This window comes from Piliocolobus tephrosceles, chromosome 12, assembly GCF_002776525.5.
Source record: "Piliocolobus tephrosceles isolate RC106 chromosome 12, ASM277652v3, whole genome shotgun sequence".
Taxonomy (NCBI): domain Eukaryota; kingdom Metazoa; phylum Chordata; class Mammalia; order Primates; family Cercopithecidae; genus Piliocolobus; species Piliocolobus tephrosceles.
The window spans coordinates 50478140-50489306 of record NC_045445.1 but is presented as its reverse complement, the minus strand read 5'-3'; the positions used below and the strand labels follow the sequence as shown (position 1 = coordinate 50489306).

The 11167-nt window shown below is 46.7% G+C and overlaps 1 protein-coding gene across 1 annotated transcript in view; it reads right to left on the bottom strand.

Annotated features, from left to right (window-relative positions):
- Window positions 1-722: 722 nt before the first annotated feature.
- LOC111532889 overlaps window positions 723-11167 on the bottom strand; it is a 24793-nt gene continuing 14348 nt past the window's right edge. The window contains exons 8-9 of the mRNA XM_026451667.2: window positions 8606-8755; window positions 723-2755 (exon numbers count right to left, since the gene is read on the bottom strand). Coding sequence (XP_026307452.1) covers window positions 2465-2755; window positions 8606-8755 — 441 coding nt within the window. The 3' untranslated portion in view covers window positions 723-2464. The remainder of the gene's footprint in view (window positions 2756-8605; window positions 8756-11167) is intronic.

The window sequence follows — 11167 nt, the reverse complement described above, 5'->3', positions numbered from 1 at the left end:
TTTGCACCTGATTCTGACACCATGTATCTCCCTTCCCTCCTTGGGGGTTCCGATGGGGAGGAATTAACACCTTCCACCTGGCATTGCCTCTGACTAGCTTTGTGTGCTCCTGTGGGTTATTATGTTGGTTGGTACTTTGGCCTCTTTGGCTCCCAGCACCAGCTGATGCCCTGATCTGAGTCCCAGTTGGGCAGGCTCTATTGCTCAGTGCTGTAGCTGTCTCCAGGGCATTGTTCTTGAGACTTCCAACAGGGCAGATTTGTGCAGTTGGCCCATCTGGACAAGATCTATAACAAGTAGAGCTCTGTGCAATAAGCTCATCTCCATAGTTCACCCTCCCTGCTACCCCCGCCTTCGGGCTGCAGCAGCCTGACACCCCAGCCCCTCCATGGAGAGTATCAAAGAGATGCTCTCTGCTCCTTTCAAAGGAGTATTGCTTGTGGCCTCTCATTGATTGGCACTACCTGGGCAGAAATAGGAAAACAGGGGTTTTCTGCCCTTCTCAATTAAATCTGCTCCCTTATGCCAGTTATTTTGTTTTAAATCTCCTTGGCACCAGAGTTATAATACTGCCAATAAAAATAATTTCTGAACCAGCTACCCTGGTCAGCTCAGAATGCTCTTCTCAAAACTAAGAGACAGACAAGAGGAATATCTCAGTGAACAGGAAAGAGCAGACAAGCGCAATAGGAAAAGGGATAAAGACAAAGTCAAGCTGTTGGTTTGGTTATAGGATTTGCTTTCACCACTGGATTTATTGACTTTCAATTTGGATCACCATATGGAGGGAGGGAGGGAAGGAGAAAGAGAGAGAGAAAAGGAGAGAGAGAAAGAGAGAAGCAGAGAGAGAGAGACTGGACTTATGTGCTTAATTATTCTAGGTTCAGGGAAAAGGACAAGATGTCTAAGAGATCATTTGATCACTTCTTGCTTCCAGTGTCAGTCCCATACTTTAATCTCTCCTGTTTCAGTTGCTCACAGTTGGTCACTTCAAAGGTCTCAGTGTGCCAGGCACATGCTTCCGCATGTCCCAGTGGTATGTCAGGCCTGAAGTGGGCTTTTCCACACCAACCCTCTCTATTCTGGCATTTCTGGTAGCTTCAACTGACTGGTACACCTACTCACTGCTTCTCTTTGTGGAGCAAGAAGGGTGAAGAAGCAACTCTGAATTATGGCTCTTTAACTTCTACAACTGCTACCCTGATGTTGGTCAAATCAATATTGATCTAGTATAGGGGTCCTCTACATGCCTAGTTCCTCCCCAGGAAACTTGAAGCCCATTCTATCCTTAACAAGGTTGCAGTGGCACCATTTGCTCACCAAAAGGAGATGAAGGACCAGGTTGGAAATCAGGGGCCCTGGAAAATAGAGACTTTGGAGAGAAAGGAGAAACAAATGAAAGGCCAGCCAGCAAAAGACACTCTGTGAATAGTTTCTCTATTCTACTCCTCCTGGGTTCCACTACCTTGGAGCTCACTTTTCTCAAAAGTTTTCTAGCATCATCAAGTAAGTTTCTTAAAGAACAAGTATTTTTCTCTTTTTACACTCCCCAGCTGTCCAACAGACCCTGCCACCATGCTAGTTAATTAGGAAACGGAACGAATATTTCTGAGACCAGAATGTTCTGGTGGACCTGGAAGGGTAGTCTTTTTGAGAGCCCAAAGTCTCTACCCCAATTCTGACAGTAATTTCTGGACCAGCTACCCTGGTCAGCTCAGAATGCTCTCCTCAAAACTAAGAGACAGGCAAGAGGAATATCTCAGTGAACAGGAAAGAGCAGACAAGCGCAATAGGAAAAGGGATAAAGACAAAGTGTGGGGCTTCCCAAGAGCCCCTCTCTGTTGGGGCTGAACACCTCTCTGTTGGGCCATATAGTCGCTAGCCCAGTGCAGCCTATGACTGTTCCAGCCTTGTCAAGAGCTGGGGAACCTGTGGCTTTGTCTTCCTCTCACTGCAAGGAAACCTGACTGGACCCCACAGGGCAGTACTTGTGGACAGGAAAAACTCCCCATTTGAATCTGCAGCAGGAGGGACAGAGGACAGAGTAATGGCCAGGCTCTGGATGGGAGGTAGCAGGGGGAGAAGTGGTGCAGATTAAGATGACAAATGCCAGAATCTAGTAGCAGTGTTCTGAATATTCTCCACTGGACTGTTGGAAAACAGAGAGGCTCCGGCAAGAGAAGAAGGTCATCCTGGCCCCAGGAATGTGGCCAAACCTTAGTCTCATGAGAAATGGGAAAGTATGGAGAAAATATGGACTAGGGTAGATAAGCCATCTTTTTAAGTACAGCCACCATTGGCACCATGCAGTATAGGCCCACATAGCTTTGGGACTGGTAGTGGAAGTTCTGAGTGGGAGATCAGGAAGAAACTGTCCAAGCGCTAACGGAGTCTAACTGAGGGAGAAAGCCCACCCAGGAGGAAGCAAGAGGCCAGCAGCAGGACTCTATAGCTCCCACCCTATTCACAGAGCCTGGTGGATATCTTCTGACTGTAGCACTTTATAGACAACCCAGTAGAAGATATTGAAGATGAGGAAAGTGAAAGGGAAGACAGCCCGGGAGATGGTGTCAATTCTCTTGGCTCGGTCCACGTAGAGTTTCTGCATGGTTTCTCCTTCCCTTGGAAGAGGGGCTGGAGGTTGGGGACTATAAATGCCAGAACCTTCCATTGGACCTCCATCTCTTGCCTGCAGGCAGTGGCCCAAGCCATAGCCACGGAAATAGAAACGACTTTCTTGGATGATATCTTCCTCCTGGAATTACAAGGAAGAAAAGGCAGAATTTGAGGTCAAAGCTCAAAGGCAGAGGGATAGAGAACAGACCACACATCAATATCTCATAGGGGATGTTATGCAGACAAGGTGCCTAAGGTACACAGGCCCACTGCATGCTTTTTATGGTCACAACACTACTCATGAGATAGATGTATGCTAAGCAGCTATATGTGCTACATATGGTGTATGTTATGATTCCATTGCAGATAGGCTCCAAGCCACCCATGTAAAATGCAAAACATCATTTAGAGCCATCTAAATTCCAGCGAAGTTCCAGCCACTGTGAGAGGACATCTCAATGTCAAGTTATCTCTGACTGGTAATAAACAAAACAACAAAACTATTAGATAGTGAAGCTGAGCTATTCAGTCTTAGTAAACTCGACTTTAATGACTTTCAAAAGCTTCAGAATTTATTTCCCTTTTGTATTGTATCTTTGAAAATTTATCTCAACTTACAACTGAAAATTCCAAAAGTTTTTTTTTTTTTTTTTTTGAGACGGAGTCTCGCTCTGTCACCCAGGCTGGAGTGCTGTGGCCGGATCTCAGCTCACTGCAAGCTCCGCCTCCCAGGTTTATGCCATTCTTCTGCCTCAGCCTCCCGAGTAGCTGGGACTACAGGCACCCGCCACCACGCCCGGCTAGTTTTTTGTATTTTTTAGTAGAGACAGGGTTTCACTGTGTTAGCCAGGATGGTCTCAATCTCCTGACCTTGTGATCCGCCCGTCTCGGCCTCCCAAAGTGCTGGGATTACAGGCCTGAGCCACCGCGCCCAGCCAAAAGTTTTAAATAACCCAATGAGTTATCCAAATTAGGATAAAGCTGATCACTCTATTGCAGATATGTGTGCTACTCTGCAAATCAGCAGATTTGACACAGGGGTCAGTACATCCAGGGTAATTTTTATTACCCAAGGCACATTCCATTCATATCTAATGCGTGCATTATGATAAACACATGCCCAGTGAGGGGTAAATTTTATATAAGCACTAAGTAATGAGGCAGACTGCCGAAAGTCCATTTTCCAATAGTTAGCTGACAACCTTTAGCAGCTAAACGCAGCTGGGAGCCAGGAAGTAGGGACAGAAAGATAAAGTTGAGAGAGAAAGAGAGAGAGAGAGAATCAAAACCTCTGAGTGTCAATAGAGGGAGCTTTACTTATATGAGGCCCTCAGGCCCCCATTCACAGCCTATTTAGTCTTATTTTATATGCAACCCTAACAAACCTAATTTTATTTACTTCTAAAGGACAGAGTTAAGAAATCCTTCCTTCAAAGATGGTGGTAATTTCTTAAAGTATTCATGGTTTTAGAGTCAAAATTTCAGGTATCTAAGAAATCACCTGGGCCAGGCGCGGTGGCTCAAGCCTGTAATCCCAGCACTTTGGGAGGCCGAGACGGGCAGATCACGAGGTCAGGAGATCGAGACCATCCTGGCTAACACGGTGAAACCCCGTCTCTACTAAAAAAGTACAAAAAACTAGCTGGGCGAGGTGGCGGGCGCCTGTAGTCCCAGCTACTTGGGAGGCTGAGGCAGGAGAATGGCGTAAGCCCAGGAGGCGGAGCTTGCAGTGAGCTGAGATCCAGCCACTGCACTCCAGCCTGGGCGACAGAGCCAGACTCCGTCTCAAAAAAAAAAAAAAAAAAAAGAAATCACCTGAAGTGCAATGGCCCCTTGGAGGACGATGCAAACTGTCATTTCGGTTTGTCCAGGACAGAAAGTGTTCCTGAGACTTGGGTCTTTCAGGGCTGAAACTGGGGAAGTGCAAGGCAAATCAGGAAGAGTTAGTCATCCTGTGGCTACCTGAGGTATTTATTATAAATTATAAGAAAAAGATATGTGTATATTGTATAGATATGACATAGATATATGCAAAATGTGGATAAAGTAGATTTTAAACACTCTGTCCCTCTCAGTTAGAGGGACACCACAGGGTCTTTATCATGGGCCCTCTGCAGCTATGGCAACACATTGAAAAATGGCTTTGCCAGGCACGGTGGCTCACACCTGTAATCCCAACACTTTCGGAGGCCGAAGCGGGCAGATCACAAGGTCAGGAGTTCAAGACCAGCCTGACCAATATGGTGAAACCCCTTCTCTACTAAAAATACAAAAATTAGCCGGGCATGGTGGCAGGCATCTGTAATCCCAGCTACTCAGTAGGCTGAGGAGTCGCTGGAACCTGGGAGGCGGAGGTTGCAGTGAGTGGAGATCGCGCCATTGCACTCTAGCCTGGGTGACAGAGCCAGACTCCGTTTCAAAAAAAAAAAAAAGAAAAGTGGCTTTGTGTATGAGATGTTGGTGTTGCAGGTCCTAGTAACCCTTGATGATGATATGACTAGAAGCTGACCTGTCATCATAAAGACAGGCCTTGGTTCACCTCATATGTATTCTGTAATTCATTTTTACACTATTCTGACAGGGGAGGTTGTGCTGGACCCATTTTCGAGGTGAAGAACCAGAGGCAAACAAAATATTTTGCAATAGTTTTAAAATGAAGGGAGTAAGTAAAATGGTTTTCTCCCTTGATTTCCAGTTCAGGGTCCTTCAGATAACCCTGTTCCTCAGTACTCAACCTGATTCCCTGAGCCCCACCCCGGCTAGAGGATGTAAGCAAAGGATGTTGGCAAAAAAGCTCTGAGGGGGAAAGTTGGATCCAACTGCTATTTCCGTTTCTATAGATCCAACTATTTTCCCTTTTCTCCAATCATAGTAAGTCTAAAGGGAGTTATTTGGACACATTTCCCAGGCTGGAAAAAACCATTTCACACGGGAGAGAAAATACGGCCAATAGAGTAAGCTGCTCTTGGCTTTTTGTGACTTTAACATATTGTACCTGTTGTAGCTGGGGGAGCAAAGATGAGTGTCTTGAAATCCAGGGGTGGGGCATCCTGCATTTGGGTATTCTCTATTTAGGCCAAATTCTGAGGGGTGTTTGTGTGTGGTGTGTGTGTGCTGGAAAGGGACATTGGAGCCTTAAATACCACTTTGTGGCTTACATACCTATTAAAATAGAACTTTTTTCTTTTTTCCTGGCTATCTATAGGGGAGAAGGACTGAGAAGCTAGAGAGGGAAGATATCTCGTAACCATGCTAAGGAGGGAATGCACAGTGTAGGAGGTAAAGTGTGGAGATGGGAAAGAGTGATACGTATTGAAGTGAGAGGGGCTAGAAAAAAAGAGATTACAGAATGGGGAATGAAGAGGGTGCTGGAGGATGAAGAGAGGTGGGCAGGGTTCTGGGACCAAGCCCTTGAGAGGACTGGGCAGTATTTTGAAATTTCTTCCAGTTATCAAGTTATTCCATTGATCATGACAAAGCTTTTGCTCTGTCCAGTTTGAGAGACAGTCCTCTCCAATCAGCCTGTGAAAGCTGGTGAGCTGGGTTACGAGACTGCTGTGGCCAGAGCCTGGTGCTAAGACCTGCTGAGGAAATGAAAAAGGGCTTCCCTTTCCTGGGGAAGCTTGTGGACTAGCCGGGAAGACAGTGCAGGATTGCATGGGTAAAAAGTAAACCACTTTAGGCAGTGACATGAAAGGGGGCCACCATACTATGGAGTTGTTGGTTGAGGAGAGAGTTGAGAGGAAAAGACGTGAATGGCTGGCTGGCTCCTGGAACACTCCTAACTGACTCTTGGCTAAGGGTTCCCTGGAGATCACATGGATTTTCTCCCTGCCCTCTCAGACTGAATAATTCTTTTTCTCTAGCTGGAACAGTAGGACCCAGACAGAGGTTCTACAAATGGATGAACTCTCCATCAATTTTTTCAGCCTGCTTGGTGCCTCCAAAATTCCTGCTACAGGTCCTGGGATAACAGTGACTTTAGAAGACTCAAAAAGGACATGATGAATGGCACGGGTTTGATTTTCAGTTTTATTCACATTAATAATAAACCTCAGCCCACTTTCAGACAGGCCCCAGAGTCCTAAGCAAGGCCCAGGCTGCTGTTGTAACTTTGTAATAATTGAGCACTGGTCATGACAGACTCCATTATGAGCTCAGGATCAGCCTGTATATATGAGCAGGAGGGGACAGGCTGTAGGCAGTTGCAGGTTGCAGGAGTTCAGGAAAGGAGGTGGGACTAGTGTCAACCTGGAGTAGCTCTACAGTAACAATGGCAGCCTTTTTGTTCCTGGGACATCCATACAGGCAACTTAGCTGGTGAAAGGACTCTGGATTGGTTGGCAGTCTGCTTTTTTTTTCCCAAGGTAGGCATTGAGAAGGCACCAAGATCAAAACTCCTATAAAGATAAGATTTTGGTACCTGCAGGCAGATTTGTTCGACACAGCTAAAGAGGGGGTGGGGACAGTTAGCTTAGAAAATGGAGTGTCCTTTTTTCTTGCCCTTCTGCTAGGTGTGTGTGTGTGTGTGTGTGTGTGTGTATATATATATATATATATATATTTTTTTTTTTTTTTTTTCTCCTAACCCTTGGTATGGGTTAGGAAATGCTTTTAGGTTTCTTGAAGAATGAGTCCTACTCGAGGACATGTAGTTGCGGATTAGTCCACTAGAGGGCGTACTGCTCAGGGACCAACTAAAGGACTAAAGGGCAGGGACCGATAAATTTAAACCACTAGATGAGACAGGAGCCCTGCCCTCAGCAGAAAGGGACCTTAGCAAGGGACATGAAACCAAGGCGGTAGTTTGTGAGATATTTTTAGTGCGGACATATGGTAGGGGTGCCCCTGGAGCAGCTGAGGTGGGAAGTGGTGTGTTAGGAGGAGAGAACAGTCCTTGTGCTAGTGTGGCCCAGACTAGCTAGAGTCAGGATTTTAACAGTGGGTTCAGAGCATTGTTTCCCATTCCCCAGAGGTCATTATGCTCTTGCCTCTCTGGCTTTAGAGCCTCCAGATTAGACAGAAAACATGGAGTCAGAGCTGAAGACAAACCAGAACTCTGTGTCTCTAATGATTAAGCAACCAGTATGTAGCTCAGCAAGCCTTTCAGCTTTGCTCATAATTGGACACTTGCTTCTGTGAGGCTGGCCCAGGCACCTCTGTTGTCATGACAACTTACCTAGCACCTATTGTCTGGGCAATTGGGGGTAAACTGCCTCTGTTGTCATGACGACAAGATTTATTTTATGTTTCCCCAGGTGATCACTTTACTGTAGAAGAAATGAGGTTAACAGAAAAGACTGAGGAAGAACAACAACCCAAGCCCAACAACTCTAATGCACCCAACGAAGATCAAGAAGAAGAAATCCAACAGTCAGAACAGGCAAGTGGTGGTTTCTCAATTCCAGCTTAGTTATGGGGGCCCTCTTATAATGCTCCCCTAGAAAGGCACCAATGCCTGACTGTTGAATTCTTAACCACCAATTAGTGTGTGACAACCTGAGCTACCTTCCTCCAGGTTGTGGGGGGAGCAATTACTACTTCTCAAAGCAATCTTTTTTTATGTATTTATTTATTTATTTATTTATTTTTTGAGACGGAGTCTCACTCTTGCCCAGGCTGGATTGCAGTGGTGATTGCAGCTCACTGCAACCTCCACCTCCCAGGTTCAAGCGATTCTCCTGCCTCAGGCTTCTGAGTAGCTGGGATTACAGGTGCCCGCCACCATACCCGGCTAATTTTTGTATTTTTAGTAGAGACGGAGTTTCACCATGTTGGTCAGACTGGTCTTGAACTCCCAACCTCGTGATCCACCCGCCTTGGCCTCCCAAAGTGCTGGGATTACAGGCACGAGCCACTGCACCCAGGGTTTCTGATTGCCTGTCTAGTCCTTGCAGCTCTGGGGTGGGTCTTGGTTTGTGGGGAGGAGGAGTAGGGAGAAAGGAGTCCAAAGGAGAAAGGCAGTGGGCCCCTCCCTAGTTGTACTCACCATGCGTTGGCGTCTCTGCCTTCTTCGAAGTCGTATGAATTCTTTATGCTGACGAGAAACAAAATTGACAGCAGCATACTCCAGCAAGGCAGCGAACACAAAGAGCAGACACACAGCCATCCAGATGTCGATTGCCTTCACGTAGGACACCTGCAACATCCAACAACAGAACTATCAACCTTCTTGAAGTCCTTCCGTGGCCTACTGAGTCGATTTCCAACCCTTATCGATTGCCTGCTCTTTTTGAGCTTTATCCTGAATTTTTTCTGGTGTTTAAAGAAGCTTTCCACGACATATCCCATCGTCTGAAAACCCAGATGGAAAAGATAGGACTGCCCATCATACTCCACCTCTTTGCACTCTCCATACTCTACTTCTACAACTTTTTCCTTCCTACAATTCTTCCCCTTTCTTTCTTTATTCTTCTTGAACTTTTGCTTCTGCTTTTTATTATTGTCTTCATTCTGAGCTTCTTTTGATTCTTTTCTTTCAATAAACAGTAATGAGCATGAACACTGCATTTGTCTTCCCTCTGTTATTTCCTAGGGTCCTCACAGCCTCAGTGGTAATTGGTCAGGCAGGGTTCACAATACCGATGTGAGACACATGAGGACACTTAAGGCCCAGAGTAGATGGGTCTTAGCCAAGATTACCCAGTGAAAAGGTGGCACTAGGACCTGGGTGTTCTGGGCTTTCAATTCAGTGGCATTGTCATTTACTTAGGCTGCAGTCTCACTGACAGACTGGGAGTTCCTTCCTCCACTCCTGTTCTTCCCCTGGTCTTGTGGTTTTCCTTGTTGCTCTTTTGGAAAGGCTTTGCTGATGAATTTAGCTCAGTAGTGAGCTGGGGCCTCATCTCTCACCCTGGAGAGAACAGGGCAGGGATACTGAGGGAACATCACCCACCCCTTTAAGGATGCTTTGGTAGTTGCAAGATGTGGTTGGCATCCACCTATCCAGTCCCTTGTACTCTCCTCTCACTACTGTCCTTGGCAGCCTCCAAATACTTTTGTCTCCCACTTTCTGGCCTCTTCCAGGCATTGCAGCTGGGTGGGGCCAGGAGTGGGGGACAGAACTCAGGTTTAGATCTTTTCATCTCCTCAACAAAATTGCCTGCTACATAGTTTTCAGCTGCTGAGCTCACCACATAGGGCACCCCAGTAAGAACAGAATTTCGGACAGGCCACTTCTTTCATCAGCTGCTGCTATGATGGGAAGTGAGGGTGCTGCAGATCCCAGGTAAGGAGCAAGTTTCACTGGGTAAATAAATCCTCTACCTCAGTGATTCTTAACTGGGGACAACTCTGCCCCCCACCAGGGACATCTGGTAATATTTGGAGACATTTTTGGTGGCACAATTTTGCAAGAGGTGGTGGCTACTGGCATCTAATGGGTACAGGCCAGGGATGCTGCTAAACATTCTACAGTACACAGCTCCCTGCCTGGCCTTCAACACACAGACATGCACACACAGAGACACACATACAGGCACATACAGACACACACAGACACACATACAGACACAGACACACACACATGCACGCACACAAAGAATTATCTGGCCCCGAATGGCAAGAGTGCTAAGGGTGAAAAACCCTGCTCTAACTCTTTTAGGGCAATGTCACTGAGATGGTGGCAGTGGGTTACTAGGCACCCCTGATGAAGCATCCCTTGGTGTCTCCACTTTGCCACTTACTAAGAGGGCATCCTATTTCATTCACCATCCCTCAGTCCGACAGTGCCCCCAAGGATATCAAATACCTGCTATCAAGATCAATAATGAGGTAATTACTCATCATTATAAAAGGATGGCAATGAAGGTCCTTAGACCATCAAAGGAAAAGACACTTTAAGCACTAGGAAGAAAGTCCTGTTAATGATAAGTGTGTCAATAATACATCTCAAAAATCTTGGCTGGGCCGGGAGCGGTGGCTCAAGCCTGTAATCCCAGCACTTTGGGAGGCCGAGACGGGTGGATCACGAGGTCAGGAGATCGAGACCATCCTGGCTAACCGGTGAAACCCCGTCTCTACTAAAAAATACAAAAAACTAGCCGGGCAAGGTGGCGGGCACCTGTAGTCCCAGCTACTCCGGAGGCTGAGGCAGGAGAATGGCATAAACCTGGGAGGCGGAGCTTGCAGTGAGCTGAGATCCGGCCACTGCACTCCAGCCTGGGCGACAGAGTGAGACTCGGTCTCAAAAAAAAAAAAAAAAAAATCTTGGCTGGGTGTGGTGGCTCATGCCTGTAATCCCAGCACTTTGGGAGTCCAAGAGGCAGATCACTTGAGCCCAGGGGTTTGAGACCAGCCTGGCCAACACAGCCAAAACCCGTCTCTACTAAAAACACAAAAAATTAGCTGGGTGTGGTGGTGCATGCCTGTAATCCCAGCTGCTAGGGAGGCTGAGGTGGGAGAATTGCTTGAACCCGGGAGGCAGAGGTTGCAATGAGCTGAGATAGCGCCACTGCACTCCAGCCTGGGCGACAGAGTGAGACTCTGTCTAAAAAACAAAAACAAATGGCCGGGCGCGGTGGCTCAAGCCTGTAATCCCAGCACTTTGGGA